This window comes from Vipera ursinii, assembly GCF_947247035.1.
Source record: "Vipera ursinii genome assembly, chromosome: 5".
In the NCBI taxonomy this organism is placed as follows: domain Eukaryota; kingdom Metazoa; phylum Chordata; class Lepidosauria; order Squamata; family Viperidae; genus Vipera; species Vipera ursinii.
The window spans coordinates 45,770,650-45,797,207 of record NC_139518.1 but is presented as its reverse complement, the minus strand read 5'-3'; the positions used below and the strand labels follow the sequence as shown (position 1 = coordinate 45,797,207).

General features: G+C 37.0%; 1 protein-coding gene across 7 annotated transcripts in view; it reads right to left on the bottom strand.

Annotated features, from left to right (window-relative positions):
• OGA (O-GlcNAcase) overlaps positions 1–26,558 on the bottom strand; it is a 38,100-nt gene that overhangs the window by 4,284 nt on the left and 7,258 nt on the right. For 2 of the 7 annotated variants that reach the window (XM_083363626.1, XM_083363629.1), the window contains 14 exons: positions 26,050–26,147; positions 24,650–24,780; positions 23,014–23,185; positions 19,018–19,116; positions 18,588–18,872; positions 17,641–17,799; positions 15,010–15,620; positions 14,035–14,209; positions 10,301–10,386; positions 9,340–9,444; positions 8,584–8,669; positions 6,460–6,652; positions 4,486–4,645; positions 585–3,005 (listed from right to left, as the gene is read on the bottom strand). In XM_083363626.1, coding sequence (XP_083219752.1) covers positions 2,869–3,005; positions 4,486–4,645; positions 6,460–6,652; positions 8,584–8,669; positions 9,340–9,444; positions 10,301–10,386; positions 14,035–14,209; positions 15,010–15,620; positions 17,641–17,799; positions 18,588–18,872; positions 19,018–19,116; positions 23,014–23,185; positions 24,650–24,780; positions 26,050–26,147 — 2,497 coding nt within the window. In that variant the 3' untranslated portion in view covers positions 585–2,868. Of the gene's footprint in view, positions 1–584; positions 3,006–4,485; positions 4,646–6,459; positions 6,653–8,583; positions 8,670–9,339; positions 9,445–10,300; positions 10,387–14,034; positions 14,210–15,009; positions 15,621–17,640; positions 17,800–18,587; positions 18,873–19,017; positions 19,117–20,445; positions 20,838–23,013; positions 23,186–24,649; positions 24,781–26,049; positions 26,148–26,558 lie in introns of those variants that run through there. The other 5 variants (XR_014492649.1, XM_083363628.1, XM_083363627.1 and 2 more) reach the window with 5 other exon arrangements.

Sequence of the window (26,558 nt, the reverse complement as noted above, 5' to 3'; positions counted from 1 at the left end):
ATGAGGCAAATGAAACTTCAGTTTGAAGCCTTTGAAGTCCTTGCTTAATTGGCTAAACCAGCTATCTGTTAAGGCTACAATTTCTGTAGTTCCCAACTAGCATAGGCTAATGAACTGACTTGCATTGCAAAGTGTACTGATATTTACCACTGTCCACTGTACTGCAGGACAGAAATGACAGCAAAATTATATATGTATATATATATATATATATATATCAACTAAAATGGAATAAAAAGGATAGGACTAGTATTAAGTATAAGTCCCTACACAGCTTCCCCCACCTCCTTTATTTTTCTTTCTGCTATCTAGAACTATTGAGCAAAATATAAACTTCAATACAGTTACGGTTAGGTTTTGACTACTAGGGTCCCTGAGCTTGGTTGTTTTCTTGCAGACATTTCATTACCAAACTAGATATCATCACTATTAGCACTGATGATGTTACCTAGTTTGGTAATGAAAAGTCTGCAAGAAAGCAACCAAGCTCAAAGAGCACCAAGGACCCCACAGCTCAATCCTAAACTACAATATTTTCTCCTATCGGCAGACCAGGGTCCATATTATTTGGAGCAAAGGAAAAGTAGAATTCACTTTCATTTAATTAATAAAACAGATGACATTTTACTCTCATTTTTCATTCCGTCACATTGAAAATTACTAATTGATGGATCCTTGGAAGTTTCTTAGGACTTTGGAGGTGTGCTGTGAGCAGTGGTCTTGACAATTATTACCTGGAGTTACTATTCTCTTTTAAATTAGAAGATATTATTTGTGAAATCTCAATAAGAATAAACACCTACTTCAGTAGCCTTCAGTAATGTTCATCTGTATTTACAGAACAGCACGCCCAAGAGAAATGAACACAAGAGGCAGATTTGCTATATCCAAACCTGCAAAGTGGAGCCAAAATATGAACTATTCATTGCTACCATACAATCATTAGACAGTTATAAAACACAGGAAAATTATTTCTCTCCTCTAATTTTCCTCATTCTCTAACATTATACCAAAACATGCCTTTACATTGACTTTGCAATTTATTCTATTTTTCACATGGTTTCCAAATACAATTTTACAGTCTGTTGTTTTGTTACAGATACAGCAGATCTAAACAGTCATGAAAGTTGCATTCCAACTGTATGCAATGAAAACTAATACCGTCTCTGAAAGTTGTGTCAGTGCTATACTTGATACACTCAGAGCAAGTGACTGACTCAAACTTTCATGATGCACACAATTAACTTATAACAGTGATAAATTTATATTTAACAGTATAAAAATCCAGATGCCCCCCCCCCAATTGCAATAATTCCAACTACTGAATACACACACGGTGCCTAGTTAAAACCAAATGAAATGGCTGTTTAACATTCACTGAAAAGCATTAAAAAACATGAAAGTCCTTTTGTCCATGGTTTTGCTCCTCAAATGAAATGTATTTGCTGCAGCTGAAATGTTCTGCTTTTCATTCAGTGAAAATCAAATATCAATAAGCAAATATAACCAAGGCCAAACACTAGCTTCTATGAAATGGGTGCAAATTAAAATGGCAGTAAAATGCCAGTTAAAAAGTGTATGGAATTTCATTTAAAAAACAAACCATAAGATCGGTCCAATTTCTATCTTTACTAAAAAGATATAGTTTCAAAGGAAAAATAGTTTATTGTAGTAGGTGAAAATAACGAAGCATTATGTTGGCTAACAGCTTTTTAGAACAAAAGAGTGCATCCATCATCCCTCCTACAACTCCATTTCAGATTGCAGTAAAAACCTTAAATGTTTGGAACAGGCAGTAATATTAATATTAGGTAATAATTAAATAATTATAAAATGTGCTATTTGTTATCCCCCCCCAGAAGTCTGTAACAAATATGTATGACTTAAAAGACCCTGATTTAATGAGACTGTACAGGGAAGAATGGGGAACTGAGGTTGTAATATTTGTCCATCCACGTATTGAGCACAGCTGAACAACTCAGTAGCAATCACTAGAGTTACTGTCAGTAAGTTTTTATTTTCTTGGTAGCAATATTTACCCATTTACTGAAAATTCATTCTCTAAAGGATCAATCCCTCTAGATCAGCACTTTTAAAAAGCTTTCAAACTGGCATTATAGTAAAGGACATGAAACATAGCAGACTAGACCAGAAATAATGTAAGCCTGAGCCTCTTGTTTGTTTTTTGAAATTGAAGGTGCTGTCTCAGAATAATTACACTTTGCTTTGGAAAGCAAAATAATTACAAAAACAATTAAACACAAAGCATCAGCATTAAGCAAGTTTATATATATCTATATATGTATATATTTACACACTGAAATTTACATTTCTGCCACTGAGTGACCCCATAGACAAATGGACAATTTATCCCTACAAAGCACAAAGCTTAATCAATTTTCTTCAGAGGAGCTGGCCATTTCCTTACTAATAAGCAAAACAGCCAACACGACAATGAGTTATCATTCACCTTTCATAAAATGACCTGCACAGGTACCCTATGTTTCTCTATACAAGATCCCACTTCCATGTTGCATCCCACTTCACTATAAAAAGGAGTTGACCTTTCTGCTGCATACAGAGATGGAAAAGCCCCCAATCCTTCTTTGAGAATTCTTGTGAAGCTTTTCCTGAAGCTATGCAGTATCCCTTGGAACTTTGTGTAAGACCAGGAAATGATGACCAGTAAGCGTTCTTCAAACTGTTTTCAGCAGAATACAGGAGAGTGTAATAATGGGTGGTTCTTTCCTGTCAGGCCAGCTGACTTCTGCCATTGAAAGGGCAGACAGTAACAAAACTCAGGCTCACTACTCTCCAACTGTTAGCTGGCTCCAGTCTCAACGTGCTCACTAAAAAAAAAAAAATCCCTTACAAACTTCTTCCAAGGATAACAACATCTTTTGGAAAACCTTCCATTTTAGCTATTTCAAAGCATCCCAGTTTGCTGTAAAATTCCAGGATTCTTTTATCATCTGGTCTCACCTCACAGAAAGCCCCACGAGAACCTAAAAAAAAAAAAAAAAGGAAACAAGAGATTTGCAAATGAATAAAATCAAACGAAGACGTTGGGTCAGGGAGTAGAAGCAGGGAGATTCTAGACTGGTGACTGAACACAGAACAGCGTAGATCATTTTACATTCAGTGCTATAGTTTGATCAAAATTCCAATCACGCACAGCAGAATGATAAAACGTTTTTCAGTCTTCATGAAATTGCCAAGCATCCAGAAAGTCACTTCAAGCATGCCTGGAGCTCTTATAAACTGCTCTAGAACATTTTTCAGGGTTTTCTGTAAAACATAAAAGTTCAAACGTCTTGGGCATATGGAACTAGCTTTAACTGGTTTTCTGTATTTAATCCCCAAATCCTTGCATTGGCTATTATGTGTGTGTGTTCCCGATAGCCTCTTTGGGCTTTTTGTTTCTTTTTTATATATATTAAAAGAACTGGTAATCCAAAGGAAATGCATAATGCATAAATTATCATGCTTTAGTATCAGCAATGATTCAACTCTAGATCGTTACATATTAGAGATGTCAATATTTGTGAATGGAAACATAATATGCAATTTATTCCATTGCAATGGTTTCTGACAAAAGGTCAGTAAGAACAAAACTTCCAAGAGCTCACTGGCAATATTACTGACAGGTGCTTTTTAGTATTTTTTTTTAAATTCCATTTATATCCCGCCCTTCTCTGAAGACTCAGGGCGGCTTACAAGCTTAGCAGTAGCCTTCATTCTATGTATATGCCTGCTTATTAGGGCTTTCACCCACCCCCCAAGCGGCATTATTACAAAGTCAGCTTAATTGCCCCCAACAATCTGGGTCCTCATTTTACCTACCTCGGAAGGATGGAAGGCTGAGTCAACCTTGAGCCTGGTGGGATGCGAACCTGCACTAATTGCAGGCAGCTGGTGTTACTTAAGGAGGCATTAGCCCACTGCTCCACCAAGGCTCTTTTACAACTCCAAAGGAAGTTAAGTAGCTAAAAGTCCACCTGAACCAAGATACCTAAGTAAACTGGGAACACTGTTCCACGTGAACATTGTAACCACCGACCCTCTCTTGATAATCTCTTAGAACCTCAGATGCAGAAGGAGGCTTTCCAAGATAGATTTTAAGATAATGTGATGGAAAGGCACACAATAATAAGTCTTCCTCATGTTACTGAAGGCAAGCATCAAGTAAGAAAATAAACTACTGAATTCTTGCTATTTCTAAACATTTCTGGAAAATAGTTTCATGTGAAACTCACTATGATAATTTAAACATGAATATTACATATCACTCCTAGATTACAAATCTGACCACTTTATTCTGTGCTGAAAGTATCAATAAGCAAGGGATATGGTTTGCACATTCCTGGTTATTTACATTCCCTACCTGATATTTAAGTGTGTAAAGTTATGACTTTTCCTGAACTGCAGGATGCAGTTACTGCTCTTAATACCTCAGTAACCTGAAATGCAACAACAGCAGTTTACCATTTGCCTTGAGAGAGGACAGCAGACAGGCCATCATGCTTTTAGCGACACTTGGATCTGTCACTTTTTTATGAATATCCATCTTTATCAGTGATGGGAAGTTGGCAAGGAATGTTTCTGGCAGAAGTTCTTGCTCTTCATGAAAGCTCAGCATGATTTTCTGTAATATACAAATACAAACAAAATTCAGGAGGAAATAGGGCAATGCAGGTGCATATACTGACTTCTCTTAGTACTCCCAGCATAGCATACAGGTAGTCCTCAATTTACGACCAAAATTGAGCCCAAAGTTTGTTGTCAAACAAGGCAATTAAGTGAGTTTTGTCCCATTCGATGACTTTTTGTCACAGTTGCTGAGTGAGTTACTGCAGTTGTTAAGTGTATCGTACACTAAACAAATTTGGCTTTCCCCACTGACTTTGCTTGTTTGAAGCCGGCTGAGAAGGTTGGTGATCACATGACCCCAGGATAGTGCAATTGTCATAAATACAAGCCAGTTGTATTTGGCCAAGTGCCCAAAGTTTGATCATGCGACCATGGAATGCTGCAATGGTTGGAGGTGCGAACACTGGTCATATGTCACTCTTTTCGATGCCACTGTAACTTCGAACAATCATTAAACAAATTGTTATAAATTGAGGACCAACTGTGTTCCACTAGAGTTCCCATTTTCCCTGTGCCTCCCTACAGCCATCAGCCCTTGGCTTTTTCTCCATTTCCCCTCATGCTGAATTATTTCTTCCTGGGCCACTCAAAACGTTACATATACCTATAAAAATGGTTGCTATGACAAACAATAATTCAAGGAAATTTTTAAGAATGAAATCCAACCTCTTCAATTCAAATTCAAACAGTGAACTGAAGATACACACACACACACACATACATACATACACACACATATACATACATATACATATATACATATCTATAAATAAAAAAATAAAGGTTTTTGAGGCAAAGAGCTAAATTAATTTATACCGTGGGGTCTTATATTCTTTTTTAGACCAAGAGAACCATTATTTTCAGGGGACGTCTTATTTTGCGGCCGGCCGCCTTCTCCCTCCATCTGTTTGCCTGCAGCCACAATGGCTTACGAGGGCTTCCCAGGGCAGACAGACTTTTTGTCCGAATGGAGAAATGACGGGAGACTGGAAGCTTCACCTATTTCCTAATCGCTCCATTTCAAAGCGCCCCATTTGCAAGCAGGCAAAGCTTCCAGTCTCCGTCATTTTTCCATCTGGGAAAAAAGTGTTTGGGCACCTATAGGGGCACTTGGAAACAGAGCGATTTGCTCCATTCCCAAGTGCCCCTTAGGCACCCAAACACTTTTCACCCAGAGAAAGTTTGGAAGCCTTGTCTGCTTGCAAATGGGGCGCTTTGAAACGGAGCTAATAAGCAAAACAGCCAACAGCCTCTGGGCAAAAAGTGTGGGGGGGAGCCAGAGGCACAGGGGGTGGCAGGCAATCTGGATGTGCTGTGCAGCCCTCTGGCTTGTGGGAGGCTTGCGGGGCGGCTCTGGCAGCAGGCAGAGGCAAAAGCACAAGGGGGGGCGGGGGGAAGGTGATCCCAAAGTGCCACCCACTCCATCTCACCATTTCTAGGTTTGGCTGCACCAGAATTGCCTACCTCCTTTGTGCTCGGACATACTTGCAATGTGCCAAGGCTGCTGAACACTGTCGGCTCCCGCACGCTCACTGCCTCTTGTGCTAGCCACGCCCATCCCCCTGGGCTTATTTTTGGGTCAGGGCTTATATTAGGCCCACCCCAAAATATCAAGCTAGGGCGTATTTTGGGGGTGGGTCTTATTTTCGGAGGAACATGGTAGTAACCTTTTATCATATGCATTAATAAACTTTGTAAGTCTAAAATTTAACATTGGAAAGGACCTGAATAAATTGTTCCCACTAAAGTAGAACTGAAACATGTACTCATATTACTTGTTCAAATCATACATAAACTGGCATGACTAACCTCAGCCTCTGATAGTTCCTTATCGCCACTTGGCTTGCTATATTTCTCCTGCATGAAAGGAATCCAGGCAATTTTACATTTCTTAATGAAAGGGGTTACATCAACAGTACCCAGTGCATAACCACAGATGCCATCTTCATCTTCCAGAACAAAGCAGTAATCTGGACTCAGAGAAAGCAAGCCACCCACCAACCTGAGAGGAAAGGAATAGTGAATGAGACCAAAAGCAACAAAAACTTAAAATCACAAAAACTAAATTAAATAATAGACAACAGCCGCAAAATACATCCACAGAAAAGCAAAACCACTGATATAATGCATGAGAACAAAATGTGGAAGATCTGGATTAATGAATGAAATTAGTAAAACCTGTGCACATTACACAACGCCTTCAAACCAAAAACATTCTGTTACTGTATGATTAAAGGCTAGTAGGATATGTGCTATGCTTTCTAATGAAACTGCATATTTAAAAACTTAAAGTATCTGGTAATACCTTATGGGAAATTTTGAAAAAACTGTAGAGGTAATGGCAAAAAGAGAAGATGAGGCCATATCAGTTCAGGAAAATACATGCCAAAGTGGATTGAAAGAGCATTCGGAAAAAGCTGCCTTAGATAGTAAGAAAAGAGATCTGAACTAGTCATTTCTTAAACTGGAAACTCTAGATCAAGCATGAAAAGGGAAAGGACAAGTAAAACAGTAAAGCTAGATCTACTAAAGAATAGCACTACAATCTGTTTCCCCTAAATTATAATACTAATGTGAAAGAAATTTCTGAAGAGTGAATTTTTATAAAATATCTGCCTTTTGTACCAGCATTTGTTGATCTCAACATTCTAATATTAAGTCCCTGACATGGAACAGTGACAGAAGATTTGAACAATTATAACTGCAAGATATGCATACCACCCTAGCAAGACATTCCACTTGAAGAAAAGAATTCAGCAGAAAAATAACAAAGCAATAGATGTTAGCTGAGAGAAATCTCAAATGTTCCAGGTTAGGGACTAAAACTAATAATCCTACTTAAGCCAAATACTTAATAATGAAACAACTCTGTATGGTTATATTTCAGAAATCAAACTTATTTAATACGAATCTTTCTTTGTTATTAAGACCCTTTCTCCCACTCCCTTCTGTATGCCACATGCACAGGTTCATCTACCTATCTTTCCAGCAGCTTTCGTTCCCCATGTTTTCTTAGTGACACTCTTGAATTCTAGGTTGGTATATCCAACCAAATTGCACACTCCTTCCTGATTCCCAACACTTTCCTTTATCATCACCCTTTAACCATAGCTGACAATCTTACCTATATCCTTCTCTTCCAACCCCAAAATGCTTCTGTATGGAATATGGACTCAGCCTTCCATCCTTCCGAGGTAGGTAAAATGAGGACCCAGATTGTTGGGGGCAATTAAGCTGACTTTGTAATAATGCCGCTTGGGGTGTGTGTGAAAGCCCTAATAAGCAGGCATATACATAGAATGAAGGCTACTGCTAAGCTTGTAAGCCGCCCTGAGTCTTCGGAGAAGGGCGGGATATAAATGGAATTAAAATAAATAAATAAAAATAAAAATATCCAGGCATCAATCCAGGCATAGGCCACCTGAAACTAGTTGCTCCATGCAAGGAACATTGTATACAACCCTATAATGACTATATATCCCTACCTCAACTTAGCAATGTGTAGTAAATAGTTCTCTCTAAGTTAACTGCAGTATTAAGCTTTGAAAGTCATCCAAAGTTTATTAACTTCAGGAGAAGTTATCTTCAGAAGTTAAATTTCAGGAGAAATTTATATTATATTCATAGTTCATGCTATAAAAATTTTGTTTGCTTCTAACTCCGTAGGTATTTAATAGTCAGATACTATTTTAGGGCTTTTTCTCTGAGATTTTTAGTTGCTTTCAGAAACAAGAATCTTAAACATTTGTAATGTATGACCAATAATTAGTTAACCCCGTGTCACCATAGCTATGAAAACTACAAAAATGTCACAATGCACAAATGTAATATACAATGAATTGTATTACAGTTTTTGATAGGAATAGGTATACAATGCTGTACAAACAAAATATACACCCAATAAAATCAAATTTCTGTCAAAATAATACATACTTGTCTCCAATTAGATCTGGTTGACTATGAAAAGGCTGATCAGTTCCATCATCGTACATTTCTCTACAAATCTTGTACACTGATGCCTAAAGACACAGTACATAAAAATATACTTAAACTCTGTGACAGCATGTTGTTTTTCTTTGGGAGTCATACTATTCCAATATGAAACAGACATGCTCATTTATTAGTCATGGTTCTGTAGCAATTCATGTTTCAAAGATATTGCAACTACTGACAATAGAATGTAATATAAATTAAGTTGGATTTATATAAAAAAATTACTCTTGAAAACTCCACTCAGCATTGAAATTCACTGGACAGAATTGAAAGGATATTGATGTACATTAGTCTTCCACCTTCTTTGATTTGAATTGGCATTACAAAACTCAAAATTAAAAACGTTCAGACTTTGTTTTCAAAGTATCAAGGATATGTGAAGTTCTGACTGAGGTGTATTATGAAGGCAATCAGCCAAAGTATTACTTACAATTTATTTTAGAAATAACAGCAGCAAACTAACTATATTCTACAATTTGGGAAATTTTTTTGGCATAAATAAAATGCCAGGACTGCATGTTATTTACAATGAACCTGGAGTGAATCATTTAATCTTACTTCAATAACAACCTTTTCTATCCAAGCCATACATTTTCTAGGCATTCAAGGGACTCTGGAAAAAGTGAACAGTTGCCTAGATTAAGATGTTCTCTCAAAAATCGAGTTTTCGTAAGACCACGAAAGAATTTAGGTTACCTCATCTTTAGGAAAATAGGGCCTGATGGTGTAGATTTTGGAAGTAGGAGTCAGAGGAGGCGGCTGAAAGAAGAGGTCATTTGCTCCTTCAATAGGCAGCAAACGCTGTGAAAATAAAAAGTTAATGTAAGTGAGAAGCAAGAGACAATACATTCTTGGGTGCGCACTGCAGACTCCCAAGATAACTTTTGGTATTGCAGGCACCCCAGAGGAAGATAGGGTTTTGCAGGCTTTACAAACGTAAGGACCATTTTATCTGAATAGAAGTCTAAGATACACAACTGTTACAGCACTTAACATTAAACTCATTTTTTGCTTTAGTATTATCTTGCCAAATCTCATCTATGTTCTCAGCATAAGATAGCCATGTGTCAGGAGGAAAGGTTTGGTCTGAAGAGGGTTAACTGGCCAGAGACACTAACCCAAAGCAACGTGCTGACTCAATTGGCTGTGCGCAGAGAGCACCTGTGAGGGGGAAGAAAGTAAGGCCCTGAAAAGTCCATGAGCAAATTCAAACACAGGAAAAAAACCCCCAACTTTTAAAACTGATTTTCCAATTGATTCGTCAAGAATGCAACCAATCTTTGCTTTGAAAAGAGTTCTTAACTACATCACAATCTTTTTTGCTCATAGAGTTCTCATTGGAAGACAAGCAGGCGCGCATTGTGCAATTGCGGGCGCAGATAAAAACGCTGTGCGACCTGCAAAGAAACAATGTGAAATGTACAACTAAAGCCGCTGCGCTTCGCATGCGCGTGGGAATGGCAGCATCTCCTTGGGATATTACTGTAGAAATGGGAGGAAAATTATTTTAAAACAACCTATCAGGTTTGGGTTTTGAACCAGAAAGCCTTCGGCAGACCAAGCCTTCCAGCCCTCCGACGCGCAAAAAAAAAAGAAAGAAAAAAAAAGAATTCTCAAACAAAGACAATGTCATTCAGTTGTGAATTCATATTGATACCTGGAACTCTCCTGCTAGACCACCTCTAAAGGCCCAGGGTTCTTGGTCTCCACTTAAGAACTGTGCTGAAGATTGACTACGACACCCTGTGGAGATCAGATCCAAGCGGAGAATGTTACGAGAAGGGGGATTGTCCTGAGATACTAAAATGTCCAACAAGCTAACACATATTTGTGGGAAAAGCTCTCTAACTGAGCTATTATCCAAGAGCTTGCTTGGCTGTAATAATGTTGCACAGTACATAGCTTCCTAATCATAAGGCGCTTGTGTTCTTTATTAGTAAAATCAAAAGAATGTTACAATGATAGCTTTAGAGCGCAGACAGTCTACTACTGCTAAAAGCTGCTAAGATTCTCCATTTGATACAGGCACACGAAATATACAACACATAAGGAAACAAAAGTCTAGTTTCACCCAGTAAGGGACGTACAGTTACTAGCCATTACCACAGCCCTTTAAAAATACTTGGACCTGTCTGAAGTCACATGTTCATATGGTTTGAATCTTGCCAGAAAACTAGGTCTGGTATGCAATAATATAGCCCAAACAGCTATGCAGAACAAAAGCCTCTTCTTCAGAGATTAGAAACCAATATTATCTACTTCTCAACCACACAGCATTATGCTTCATTACCAAGAAAGGCAACAATGGCTTCAGTTACAGTTATTCCACAATTATATTAGAAATGGTATAATGTCTGACAGCCAGCCTTACCATATGCCTTTAAATTTTTGGCACAATTAAGGATGAAGCTATAAATTTTAAACTGTGACTCAATTCTGAGGAAAATTCTGTTGAAGACATTAGAAAACCAATCAGTATAATTAAGCTCTTAAAAAGGAGATAAATAAATGATGTGAAGAGTATATCACCCATCTAGTTTTCTGATAAGATAAGCTGCGCAAGTTTGTTTCTTCTTGTGGACAGCGATCTACTTCCTGTTCAAGTAACAATCTCAGATCAGTAGTCACACACATCATGCTAGCCAGGCAGTCTCAAAGCGAATCAAGCTAGATATTGTTCCTTGGTTTCAAATTATAAAAGCAAGCCTTTAACACAGCAAGCTTGAAGTGACCCAAAGAGCCCAGTTTGAGCTTTAACTGCTTCTATTTGCTAGTCTCTCATATATGGAGACTTTATACAGAACCCCTTCACAGGTAACTTGAAATACTTCTCCTTTGAGATTACACTGTAACTAGCACTTCCAACTATTGTACATTTTATAGAGCTGCATGAATGAAGAGCTGTATGAATGAAAATCAAGAGTTAATGCCTAAGTCGCTGCGCAAATGTGACTTCAGCCCATGCCTACAACCCTAATAATCTGAGCTGCCTCACAATCAGAACTTTCCCATCTTAAATTTATTAATCACGACACGCTGAAAGCATCTGGCGTGGTCCATCCAATAGCAGTAGACACTTGTGCTGAAGATTCTCCCATCTGCACACATTGGGGAAGAAGACAGTAGAAGGCATTAGTAATCCATAGTAGAATTATCTACGCTAGTTATATAAACTGAATGCTAGCTGGATTGCAAGAAAAAGTAAGAAAATCAGCCTTCAGTGGACCACTAAGCATTTGAATGTTCACTGATACTGTTCCGATCTAAGTTTTTCTACATTGCAGTTTAGTATTTTATTTATTTAGTTATCCCCTCGTATGGGTAAAGTGTAGAGTAGAACATGAAATGTACAAAATTGGTGATCAATTACTGTCAAGAGAGCACCAAGTGGAGCAACCTGTATAGCTAAAATATAAAATAATGTAGATTCTAGTGGATTTTATTTATTTTAATTTTTTCCCCCAAGGATCAATTAGTAGTTTGAGAACCTATTTTACTTACTATTACAGTTCTGTCTGGTTTATCTCCGCAGTAAAATAGAATGACATACTTAGTTCATTAAGAAAATTACTGCTAGGTAACTTTAGTCTTGATTTTAATGCCCACATAGGTTCCCAGCATCTTTTATTCAGAAGGTAATACGTTATTATTCAGTTACTTCAAATAATATTACCTTGTATTTTGGAATCCTATGCTCAATCCATTGATTTCTACTTCAGTTTCTACCCTATGAAAACAATGCCACTATTTCTATGTTGCATAGGAATACCATGACTTGCTGTGTGCCTGTGTTTTTACTTATTACACAGCATGGTATGAGCAGCATAGGTTTGTCAATTTAGTTTGCTTACTCTGTACAATTCTATCATATGGAAATTTTATATTTCTAGTCCCTTACATTGGGTCCCTGTTATCTTTATAAAACAAATTTAGCTTTTATCTTCTGTTTAACAAGCCTAATCTTTTGACTTGGGTTAGTTTGTCACTGAATTTCAGTAAAGTAATTGCAGAGACGTTTTAGCTTAAAATCACAATCTTAACCTACATATCCATGCAGTGCTGTTTTTGCCTTAGCAAGTTAGCTGACAATGTTTAAAGAATTGTCAGAGAATAACTTTATTTATCCACTGTGTAACTATTTCTAATTTCTATATCTTTTTGTCTTTATGATAGAAAAAATATTTTGAAGGCAATAAGGATTGCTTAATGCTATTTTCTTGTTCTTTTCTTGGAAATTACATATAATCTCTAAACCTAATCCAAGGGGAACATGGAAGCAAAGTAAGTCAAATTCTTCATAAAAACATATAGAGCAGCTGGACACAATGTGTGCTACTATAATGCTCTAAATCTGAATGATTCCCTTTTTCATCTGGGAAAAATTACTGCCACTGCAAAAATTCTACACACTAAAAGCTCAAAAATGTTGGCTATCTTAAGCTTCAACCCAAGATTCTATTTTATGCAACTATTTATATAATCTTAATGACTTACGTGATCCAAGAACTGTAGGCTGATCCAATACAGAGCAGTGAGCTTATGAAGGAAGATATTTGTGACTACTACAGAAATGGTGACAAGAAACCATCAGTTTTGCTGCCTGCTGTGCACATCAAACAAGTCCACAGCGTATTTCCTTACAGCTGGATTGAAACCTGAAAGTGAAATGAGGTCACTAGAGGAACCCAGGCCATGCTGGTGCTATTCCCAAAAATATTTTAATTTTTAAAAAGCTGCAGACAAAAAAAAAATAGCTCTTGGTTTTGGCTTCAGAAACCACCGGTCCAGCATAAAAGCAGACTCCAGAGCTCTGTAATTTCTTACCCTTGCCCAAAATTAGGCTCCTTGCAAGTGTCAAAGCAAATCACTTTTGCACCAGAATAGCCTTATGCTAAAGCTCGCATGCGCAGAGAAAGGCTACAAAGCTCGGCTCCCTCTTGGCCAAGCCCAGTGAAAGGTCACATCTGCAACTGTTCTGTTGAAGACAGCAATAACATTATTGAAACAGAGCAAGCAGCAGGTAGCTGAGGTATGGTCACATTTCATAGTGTCATTTCCAATTCTGCTATAAGCCTGAAAATTCTAAATAATGTAGTCCAGTGTGCATTCAGTCTGCGTCAACACTCATATTTCAGAGATAAAACTTTCAGATTAATTAGCCCAAGGAAAAAAATATATATAAATCAAGAGCTATTCGGTGTAAGTTCACTTGTGCTTTTTTTTTTTTTACCAGTTTAATATTAAACCACAAAATAATGCACAAAAACAGAAGCAGTTTAAGTACAACATGATCCCAATATGAAAATATTTGACATTCTCTTTTTCCCGTGGGCTAATTGAAGACAAACATATATGCCAGTTGCCACTATAATTGGTTCCTAAAGAACATACCTAGCCACTGCACAAAAGATTTCACCATTGACATGATGCTCTTGATGTCCCAGACGTAGGAGTACATGTCATAAAGGATTGTCCGGTTGGCACAGTTGGAAAGACGAGTGAACATTCCCATCACCAAGCTACACATCTCTTCAAATTTTTCTGCTCGACCACGCCATTCTTCAATCTAATAGAATTCATTCGTTATTTATATTCCATTTTTATCGAGCAGTTAAATACACACACACATACATGTAGTCCTCAATTTACAACCATTCATCTAGTAACCGTTCGAAGTTACAACTGCACTGAAAAAAGTGACTCATGACTGGTTTTCACATTTACAACTGTTGCAGCATCCCTGTAATGGGATTAAAATTCAAGTGCTTGGCAACTGGCGTGTATTTATGACAGCTGCACTAGGATCACCATTTTTAACCTTCCCAGCAAGCTTCTGACAAACAAAGTCAATAGAGGAAGCCAGATTTGCTTAACCACGATTCATTTAACAACTGTGGTAAAAAGGTCATAAAATGGGGCACAACACATTTAACAACTGTCTTGCTTAGCAATGGAAATTTTGGGCTCAATTTTGATCACCTGTTCTTAATTCTATCCACTTTGCTTCCCTCCTGCCAAAAAAGATTCATCCAAAATTCATCTATCTCTTCCATACCTATGAACAGTTAACCAAGGAGTTGGCAATTCATGCAAAGTGTGACAAACTCTATAGTGTAGGCTTTCCTAACTGGACATATTTGTTTGGAACTGGACATTAATAGCAGAGAATTCTGGGACTTGTAGGCTCAATGTAACTAGAGAGTAACAGGTTAAGAATTACAGGACAAGGAAATGAATATCCAACTGTCTGCAGGCACATTTTCCTCAATGTTTTTTTTACATTAAGTTTATCCCAGAAGTTTCCTTAGTATTTTTTTTGTTATTGTGTCATCTATAATACTAAAAGATAATATAAGAGTCACTCACTTTTTCAGAATCTTTTCCTTTGCAATTCACACTGACAACACTGCTGTTTGCTCTGAGCCACTGGAATTCCCGTAACATTTGAGCCCCTTTAGGTCCATGTTCATAGGGCAAATAGAACAAATCTGCAAGTAGCTGTAGATCTTCTAGAGTCACCGGTTCAATAGCATATAATGGCTTCTCATTGGGACCAGGCACAAACTGTTCCTTGTTAATCTGCTCATCTGTCTGCATTGGGGCAATATCACTACCACAGTCCTCCTGCATCGACATCTCTGGGGATTTTGATTCCACTATGCTCTCTTTATCAGTATCCATTGGTTTTAACTCTTCTGACATTTTTGCTTCAGAGATGTCAGTCAATATTTGGCTGATATTCTTGTCAGCATCCTCTTGCTTTTCCACCACCATATCCATTGGTTCCTCATCTAACTGCTTCTTCTCTTCCTCCTCTTTCACTAGAGTCTGTGACTCATTGCTTAGGGCACCTCCTTGACTCATGAGGGGCTCTTGATATACAGTGGTAACCACCGTGGTAGAATTTAAAGAGGATGGTGCAATTAGAGGTACATCAACCACACTTGTTTTGGCTCCACTGTGGGCCACCTGCCTACCTGTGAAAACAGAGCAGATAGGGAATCTTTATTCTTACCTATTCAACTATTTCACATAAAATATTTTCCTTCATATAGTTAACCTGTACAAAAACATGAATATGGAGTGTTCATTTTGTTACTAAGATTCTTGAAAAGTCTCAGTTACATCATGATTTTTTTTTCATTTTTTTATATATAAAGAATGCAGTAAGATCTTTTTGGAATATTGTGACTTAAAATCTGAGTCCTTTTGATACCAAGTTATTTAACTTTCTCAGAAATACAAAAATGGTGAAGAAATAATGTACTTCTTTTTCAACCTTGTCCTGGCCCTAAAGAAAGCATTTCCCTTCTACTGAAAATAATGGAAGGGAATGTATTTAGACTTCCACATAGGTTACATGTGGCAAGAGCTTGTGGGACAGAGTTTTCTAGTATTTTTCCTCGTGCTCTCTTCTGGGGCTTTCAATGATTCCATACCCTGAGTTTAGAAAGAACCAGCCTGGCAAATAAGTAGGACAGGGTAGGTAAATCTGATGTTCAATCCATTTCTGTTATGACAAAGTTTTTCAGACCTGAGAAATCGGAAAAGTAAGCAACAATGGCACATCTATATAGAATTCTATGGTTAAAAAATAGCTCCAATTCAAAAATAGTTCAAATAAAATTCAAAATATTTTGCATGGCTTTATGATAGAAAACCAAAGGAACTCAAAACTTCCTCTCTGTTTGTCCTTGGACTACAAAGTCAAGTGTTTCTTATGTTTAATTATGCAGAAACCTTACTAAATGTAAACATTTTTAGAATTTCAAGACCAGCAGGGTTAGAAACAATTGAGAGTTTTTATAGCCAGCACCTGCATAAAGAGCTATAGAACTGGGTCCAGCAAAGAAACCGTAACCATTTCAACGCTGTCCTTCAGTAATATGGTAACAGCTCAACTACATTTCTCTGGTTATTTGCTTGAGTATTCTTCTTCATCTATATTCTTACATAGTGCCTACTCTTTGCCCTTTGCTCTATGACAGGCATGTCACACTGCCAGCCCGCGGGCCAGATGCATCATACTGAAACTGTGCTCACCCCATTGCCGGCAATGGGGGAAAAGTTCCGATACATCGCATAATGTCACGGGTTTGACACATGCCTGCTCTACTGTATACAGATGAACTAAAAACCACATCACACTGCTTATTCATAGATTTGGCTACCTAACCAAAAAAGAAAGCACAAGAGAGAACACTAACGGTTCATTATATTACAACCCATAAAATAATTATTGGGAATGTTGTTGTATTTAAAGTTTCAAACTAGGGTTGGGAATACCAGAGTTCAAGTCCACTCTCACTAGATCTTCCACTTCAACCTACCTTAAAGAGTTCTATTGTGGGGATAAAATGAAGTTTAGGCAAGATCCCTACATATGCCACCTTAAGCTTTTGGAGGAAAGATAGGATATGAATATATCAAACAGCAGTACTAGATAAAATGAAGTCTTTTTCTTAGGAATAAAATAGCTTATCTGAATCTCCTTTGCCTCCACATTCCCCTCAACTACGTCTAGAACATGGCAGCACTGACATAACCTTTTAAGTTAAGTCTTTGGATCTCAGTGCTTTTCTCTCCATCTCAATATTATGACTGAGTAAAAGACTGTGTTAAAGGTAGCTTGACAATATTTACCGTGCCTTTTATGTTTTTCCATCTGGAGAAATGGGCATAATTTTGAGACAAAGAATGAAATGGACATGTAACTTACTGGATGTCTTTAGCTCATCCACTATATTCCAATCAAACCTTTTTCGAAGTGCTCTTGTGAGATAAAATAAGATTGTCATGTATGCTCCATTAAGATTCCCAGTAGGAAAATAGGATATAAATATAATGCAAAATAAGAATTTATCATTTTAAACTAAAATAACAGTGCAGGAATTTTCTTTAGCATTTTGTTTTCCAAGAGCAGGAAATGTTCATTTGAAGAACATTCTTCATTCTATTCAAGCTTCAAACTGAAACAAAACTATAAATCTTTCTTACTGCTATATTGATGGGGTACTGCAAATTCCTGCAGCCATTCTGTTAATGACAACTTCAAAGCCATCTGTGGGCTATAAAGAACATCTGTTTCAATATCTTCATCACTTCCTTCATTTTCTAGTTTAATCTGGATTGACACTGTACTGTCTTCCGTGTCAGCTGCAGAAAATACAGGAAACAGCATATTAAATAGTGAAAGCAAGAATCAAAATTGCTGTTTGCATTTAAATAGAATTTCTTTAATTGTTAATACCACCCACTATTTTAAGATTAATATAATTCTTCATTGAAGTAACGTAATTTGCAGTTGTTCTAAAGTTTGACCTTTAAAATGATTAAAACTGGCTATGCAAGGCAATCCTATAGCAGCCAGATAAAATTTGTTCCAAATAATTCCAGAATACATATAATTCATTTGGTGTTTTGCATAAAAATCAATTATTGATCTCTTTAGTAAGAAATCCCAAGGATTAGAAGCCTGAGATTTTTTAAAATCTGAACCTTTATCAAATGAGTGATCTAATAAGAAACAGGTAAACTTTAATTATGTTCACTAATAGCATTTAATCTATTATTTTCTTCCATTTGTTTGTTTTCCTCTTTCATTATTCTTTTTTGTCAACATGCTTGAAAACTTCATTAATATCAGCTCTAGGGAGCCACTGTATTCACTCTTTACCATAGCTGTCAACATTGTAAAGTTAGCAACCTTTTTAAATATTAACTGGATTGCAAAATTTTCCCTGCCAACCATCAACAATATGTTTTCATATTAGATAATGCATCACACTTCCTAAAGAAAGCCATTTGATTTGAATGTAAATCTTCCTATAAATCTTTGTTGTATGCCATCCAGAATTGCTTTTGGTGAGATGGGCAGCTATATAAATTAGACAGATAAACATCATTATGTAAGACAATGTGCATTATCCAATCAATCAACTCACTCATCACAACATCTTTCCTCACTCCATTCATGTTGGATTTGTACCAAGTTGCAAGAGTGTGAATTGCAACAAAATTAGCTTCAAATTCACAATTTGGATTTGTCAGGACCCCTTTTAAGCGTGGTATGAGTTCTGTTGATCGGCCTTTATATGGCCCAAGAAACAGTCTTTTCTGATCATAGTCATTAGCATGAATGTTGTCCCAGATAGCAGGAGCTCTGCGAATTATTTTTGAAACCTCCTCAATAGACTCCACTGAAATTTCTTTAGATACCACTTTGGGACCTAAAATGGAAATAGTTGGATTAAAAAAATGTGGACATAGTATATTCAAAAGTAATAACATTTAAATGCACTAAAACTTTCATTTAAAAAGGCTAAATTAATCTGGTGATCCTTGCTCAAATTAGAGCTAAATACTGATGCTCACCTGTCCATAATACATCAATTGCTGGTAGCAGTTTTTCTCCTACAGTTCGCAAGTAAGGAGACTGAGCAACATTTGGATAACAGAAAGTGCCACAATATTCTGGAAGAGAGAAAACAACATTTTTAAGTTGAAAGCTCAAAACAGGCAGAGAACTTTCAGGTACTGATAGGGTTCTGCCAAGAGAATTACTGTAGATATTGGAAACCAGATATAGGAACTATGTATCTATATCTTAGTATTGCCTAATATTATTAAAGTATTTATAATATACTCAAATGAGCGACATATATTCAATAAATAAACAATAATAATATGCAAACAAAATAAGCATCAATATTGTATTTTTAATGGATTGAGAACCCACTGTAGCAACAGACTAGACTTCTGGTTATTATTTTAGAGTTCTAAGAGAATGCAGAAGCTTATTCTCAGAATTTTTCAAATCAAAAAAGTTGGCTGAGTTAAGAATAAGGATATGCAAAATATTCCATGCGGAAAACAGCTAGTTCTGATGGTCCTTGCGTATAAGAAACAGGTTCACTTAGTCCGCATTTTAGGATCTTTCCAGAGTAGATATAAATTTAGTTAATTTATAATTATCTAAATTATAGTTCGATAGTTCTGTCAATTCTGTTCCAGAAAACATGAAAACAATATTTCAAGAAAAAAATATTTTAAGCTTTTAAACGTGCAATAGTTTTTTCTGAATTCTAAAACAACATATGATGATGTGAAAATATTCCTGAAACATGCAATATCAAGCCTATATCCAAGTTTATAATTAGTAGCTGTATTAATCTTGTATCAATAATAAGTGCCACCAATTTAGCATAGCATAGTCAAAGATGCTTTATCATCGGTTGTGTTCTCTGGAACTTTATAGGCTGAAAGGGAATTTCAAAATTAAAAATATATGTCACTTTATGTTATCTAGTTTTTTATTAATTTGCTAAAATTGAATGAATTATGCAGTGAAAAAATTCATTAATTCAACAATGTATATGACCACCCATCCTATGAAACATAACTCAACACAACTCTGGGTGGCTCACAAGAATAAAAAAAAACATTAAAAAAACAAAAATCTGGTATCCAACCAACAATCTCCAATCCAACAAAAAATACAATCCTCAGGTACCAATCTCACCTGATTTGCAGGAAAAACTTTTTTTTTCTTTCAGCTTTTCAGAATGCTAAAAGGTGGGTGGCTTATTGGATCCCCGTGGGAAGAGGTTCCACAAGTCAAAGGCTGTTTTCAAAAAGGCATGCTTCCTAGGTCACAGTAGATTTAAGGGAAGGCATCTTGAACATGTCCATCCTATCTAACCTAATAGGCAGGCAAGAACTCTCATGAAGAGCAGTCCCAAAATAACATTGCCCTGTGCAATGTAGAGCTTTAAAGGTAATAATCAGTACTATAAATTGTACCTGAAAAGCAAGTGGGAAGCAGTAACAGTTCATGCAACAATGTGTTATGGGCAAACTGTGGGACATCCAACACTGGGCACACCCTGCACTCTGGATCAATTGTAACTTCTGGGTGGTCTTCAAGAGCAGCCCCATGTGCTAATAGTCCCACTGGAAAATGACCAAGGCCTCTCAGTCCAGAAACGGGCATAGCTGGCACAAAAGGTACAATGTTCAAAGCCCTCCACCATTGGTTAACGAACTATGAGTCCAGGACAACCCCCAAATTGGGCACCAGTTCTGTCCGGAGAGGTGCCACTTTGCTGAGTCAGAAATAACATATCACCAGATCTTGGGGAGGGGGGGAGGGGAAGCCTCCCCAAATTGCTGTCTTGCTAGAGTTGAATTGGAACTGGCTAGTTCTTATCCAAACTCTCCACCATTGATTCAGAAATGAAATAGCATCACCTGCCCAGCTAGAAATGGAGATGTCTAAGTGGGTATCATCAACACACTGATGGGAGCACACCCTGTGTTGGCAAATAACCTCACGTAGTGGTTTCATGTAGATCAGGGCTTTTCAACCTTTTCACCCATTGTACCACTTTTAGGATATGGCAACATCCGAGTACCACCAGTCACCTAAAGGTAAAGGTTCCCCCGCACATGTGTGTTAGTCGTTTCCGACTCTAGGGGCCGGTGCTCATCTCCGTTTCAAAGCCGAAGAGCCAGCGCTTGTCCGAGGATGTCTCCGTGGTCATGTGGCCGGCATGACTAGACGCCAAAGGAGCACGGAACGCTGTTACCTTCCCACAGTAGTGGTCCCTATTTTTCTACTTGCATTTTTACGTGCTTTCGAACTGCAAGGTTGGCAGAAGCTGGGATGAGTAACAGGCGCTCACTCTGTTACGTGGCACTCGGGATTCGACCTGCCAAACAGCCGACCTTCTGATCGACAAGCTCAGCGTCCTAACCCACTGAGCCACCAGTCGCCTAGCAAGGTGTCAAAAACTTGATGACAAAAAAAGGAAAAAAGTGAAGTACAGGTAGTCCTCAACTTACAACAGTTCGCTTATTGACTGTTCCAAGTTACAATGGCACTGAAAAGTGCCCCCCAAGCCACAGCTGAGCAAGACACCTGCCTGCCTGCCTGGCGGCACTCTTCCTCCTATCCGAGGTTTTCATTGTTGTGAGCATTTCTATTGAGGATTGGCAGTGAAGGGGGGATGGGGGGGTTGGTTTTTATTCCCCCCATCTGCTGGGTGGTTGCAGCAGGTTTTGGTCACTTCACATGACCCTGGGTTTCAAAACCAACATACCCCCGCATCTATGCCACATATCAGTTTACAGCTTTGTGGAACTTCCAGAGGATGACTAAAGGCAACTTTATGGCCTACTGGATGGATCCTTACTGTCATGCCACAATTGAAGTTCTCCTTGTGGCTATTCTACTACTGAAATAGATATTGTGATTTTGTATAGAATCTCTAGCAGAAAATGAACACCAACTCAGTACAGCAAAAAGATAAGGAAGAGGAGCCATCCAGGCTAAAAGGAGAGAGAGCAAAGAGAGAAAAACAAACATTACCATCTACTTTAGAGATTGATGCAGCTGCTCCATTGGATCTTCTGCTTCTTGTTGTTATTTCCTATTGCCTATTGACTGAAATGAAGTTGAGAAGAAAGAAGGCCTCTCCTTGTTATCAGAATGCAAAGCTGAGTCAAGACAGACTATTTTCCAAGATGTATAAGTTTTAACATGCCTGTTTTCTGTTCCATCCTTAGTGGATAACTAGCCTTTCATAAAAATTATAATAAAAGCCCTTCCATAGAATCACTCTGGTAGCATTAGAGGTTATTTGCTCTTTGTAAACATTGTTTTCAATGTCTTGCAAAAGCTCAGTTGGTGAATATAGTTACTTACTGCAGTGAATAGAGAAAAGATCTTTGCCCTCAATTTGGGGATTCAATGTTGGGGGAAATGTCAATCTCATAACATAGTGTATTTTTCTAACATGAATCAAAGATGTAGAGGCAAAAGCTGTGAATTTATGAAGTACTGATCTATCAACAACACAAATGTCTCCAAAAAGAGATTTAAAAGATTAAATACAACAGAGTAATTGGCTGTTCTATTTTTACTTATTTTATTTATACAAACTGCAATTACGAGACTGTCACGACAACCACAATAACAAGCAACAAAGCATTGGTTGCAGATAATACTGCTCTTGAAATGAGATATTCATAATCTCCTATCAGCCCCAGCCCCTATGTACATCACCCCTGAAGGAACCAGGAAGGGAATCCAAGCAACAAGTGGTTGAGTATGTATCAGAGAGCACCTTCTTCACTTTCTTGGGAGTCCATTAGCTAACATGACTTCCAAATAACATGTCAAGGTGCTGCCCTCATCACCACATCTTCATCTGTCTGTGAAGACTCAAGAGACTGCCCATTGGAATAACTATCGGCAAGAAATCATGCAAACCGGTCACAGAGTTCAGGTGGAGCTCTGTTGACTGCACTCTCCTAAAAGGGAGTTAGTTGCCTTTCCTATGGTTCAGAATTTAACTTAGCTTAGCTTACCTGTGGGGCAGAAGAGGAATGTTTCTGGTTCTCCAAGATATTGATAGATTTCATTGGTGATTGAAACCTGAGCATGGGCAAAGGAGCTGAACACTTCTTTATCTGCTGCACACATATTGTGATCAATGTCATCAAACAATAATGCAAAACATTTGCAACCAAACTGAGAAACCTAAAATAAAGACAAAACGCTAAGCATTGAAATTAGGAATTAACAAACCTATTCCAAATTTATTAATTTATTTCATTTTTAGCTCCACAGTTCAGGTAAAAAAACAACCCCACCCCCTAGCCAAAATGTTTTTTCCCCACTTCAATTGCACATAGGTTTACACAGGAAGAATAAAGGAAGCAAAGCAAAGCAAAACAATGAGAATACATACGTTGTTGTATTTCGCCTCATTTCATGCAAAGACCTAATACTGTACTATGTCACATTAAGCAACCGCTACGTTTCATCAAATACAATATTCATTATGCAACAAAAAAGTGCATGTGCATATAACTGCAATCAAATGTTACTATTTCCTTCATAAATCAAAGAAACACTTTTAGTAATGATGATACTGGATTTGTGTACATTTACCAAAAATAGTTCATTAACCTTGTAAATTATTTTTCAGCTATAGCATGATGTGGAAAACTAATCTATGTCACAAAATTCTCCAGATCTAACCACTTAATATTGATGCTGCATTTTTACAAAATCAACTGGACTGAGGCTGATAAGTTTCCTTCAGTACCTCATGAATATCTTATTTTTCAAAGAGAATCTTTTGAAATGTATTTATAGACAAATGCTGTCTGAAGATAACACTGTATCTTCACACTCTATGGCACTGTTATGTCACCATATGCATCAAATACTGTATCCTGCTTTTCTTCCCCAATTTTATCTTTATAAAAACTCTATGAGGTAAGCACATACAGATAGTCCTTAACTTACGACCAGTTACTTAGCGACTGTTCGAAGTTACAACAGACTCCCCCAGGATACTTATGACCCATATTCCAAGTTCCAATGATCAGGGGCCCCTCAGTCACGTGACTGTGCTTTAGGCAGTCAAAAACCAGGCAACATTTACAGCCATTTGCAACATCCATAGTCACATGGCCATGTTTTACTTCCAATTTTTGATAAAACCAGTCCATAGCAAACCATTGATTTGCTTAAGGGCCACGGTGTTCACTTAACAACCACTACTAAAAGGCTGTAAAATCAGGTTGGTTACACGACTCACCCAATCTACAACTATCAGGAGTTACAACCATGACGGACACGCTCTATTACAATTATAACTTGTCAACTGTAGTACAAAAATAGTTCTGAAAAACCCGTGCACATGGAACAAAATCAGAGCTAAATATTGCTTGATAATATTTAATGAGTACATACAATAAATTTCAAGTCTGTCAGCTATAAAAAATAACTACAATTGTTCTAATTATTTGATTCAAGTCAGATTTCCATTGCTACAATAGGCCTAGGCTATAACCAATAATCCATATTACAAGTTAGCACAAAAGGGCCCAGTATTTCAAACATTGCTGCCTGTGAATAATTATACTATAATTATACTTCAATTATGATCTTATTAATATTTTAAACAACATAATATGCACAAATGGTCAATACCTGATCTAGCTTGCGTTTCAATGTAGATACTTCTTTAGGGTTTGAGAAAGTAATATCAAGTCCAGGGGAAATGGCGTAAATAAATTGTATTTCATATTCTTGAGCTGCTGCAATCAGAGTCATGAGCTGTTCTAGAAATAAAAGCCGATTATTTTAACAAGAAGTGACCATAAGTTAATCTATTTCATCAAATTAAATATATTGGTTTTAATTTTATATATATATTAAAAGTGATTAAGGATGTTAATTGGGGTTTATATTATGTTTGTGTACAGTATGCCGAGTCTGGATTGAAAAAGTATACAAAGAATATTGCTAGTTACAAATGGCTGAATTGGTAGATACTGAAACACCTTTGATGTCAGGGAGGTCTATCCTGTTGATAGATTATTTCTGTGTTACATTCAATTAGGTGAACAACTTTCTGATGAAGTTGCTTGTGTGTCTATTGTATTGAAGGAAGACTTGCAAGTAATTAATTCTGTTTTGTAGTTCTGCTGTGTTGCAGTATATTATCATCTACTTAATATGGTTTTAATGCAAGTTTTTTATTGTTCATGTAAATTTAACTATTAAATTTGGCTTATATGGGTAAGTTTTCTTTGGACTTTGGTCTCGAAAAGAAAAGATTATTGACAGTTCTTTCCCTTCCATCCAGGACATAGCATATAAGCACTGGGACACTACACATCCTCTTCATGACCTCTTTTCCTTGTTACCTTCTGGAAGGCTTCGTGGTAGAACATCCAGATTCAGTCAGTTTTGTTCCTTACAGTATTAATCTTGTGAACTCTAAAGCTTCCTCTTTCCACTATGTTTTCAAGATGGACAGTGATTAATATTTATATGTTATTTCCATGTAAGGGTGTAGGTTTATACATGTTCTATATAGCATGTTTAAATGTGTTATGTATGTGCACACTTTTGAGAGCAACAAAATTTCATTTTTAATGTGTGCCAATGTGCCCAAAGTAAAAAATGACAATAAAGGTTATCTATCCATCCATCCGTCTAGTATGCCTTTCTTCTGATGACGAGAAAAATATAGTTTGGTATTTGCTTCTTCTACTAAAACGTTTCTATCAAATGTATGGTTGCTTACCTAATTTGGGTTTTCTATCTGCTCTTTTTGGATTATGATATAGGTTGGTTGTATTAACAGAAGGATTAGTTTTTAATTGTTGCATTACTGCTTCTGCTATACATCTTGAAAGGAAGGGGTCTCATTCTGGACCCCTTGATCTGTTTGTAAATTTAATAATTGAACTGGTATGTTAAGAGTTTCACTATTTTGATTTTTCTATATTCCATTAGATTAGGTGTGCAATGATACTGTGATTGCTTCATTAGCTAATTTGTGGTCAACTAAATAACTTTTGAAAATTAAAGAGGTTAATTACCAGCTTCCTCTACAGAATACATTTCTCGCCAAAACATACGGTGCTTGTAGTCATCTTTCGGAGCATATAGGTAAGTGTTTAGTCCCCATTTCTGAAGTCTATAAGGTTAAAAGATTAAAAAAAATGTTTAAAGCTGAGAATGCAACTGCTCATCAACCATGCTAAATTGTACACTACCAGTTGAAATAATATTTATACAATACAATACAATGGACATAAGTCTATACACTCCTGTTAATACCAGAGTTTTGAGATGTAAAAAAAGCCACACCAAGATAAATCACTTCAGAATTTTTTCCACCTTTAATATAACATATAAGCTGAACAATTCAATTGAAAAACAAACTGAATTCTTTTTAGTCGGAAAAATAAAAACCTTACAATAACATGGTCGCATCCTTAAACTAATTCTTTATTAAAGCACCTTTTGATTTTATGACCACATTCAATCTTTTGGGATAGGAGACTATCAGCATGGCACATCTTGCCTTGGGAATCTTTGCTTACTC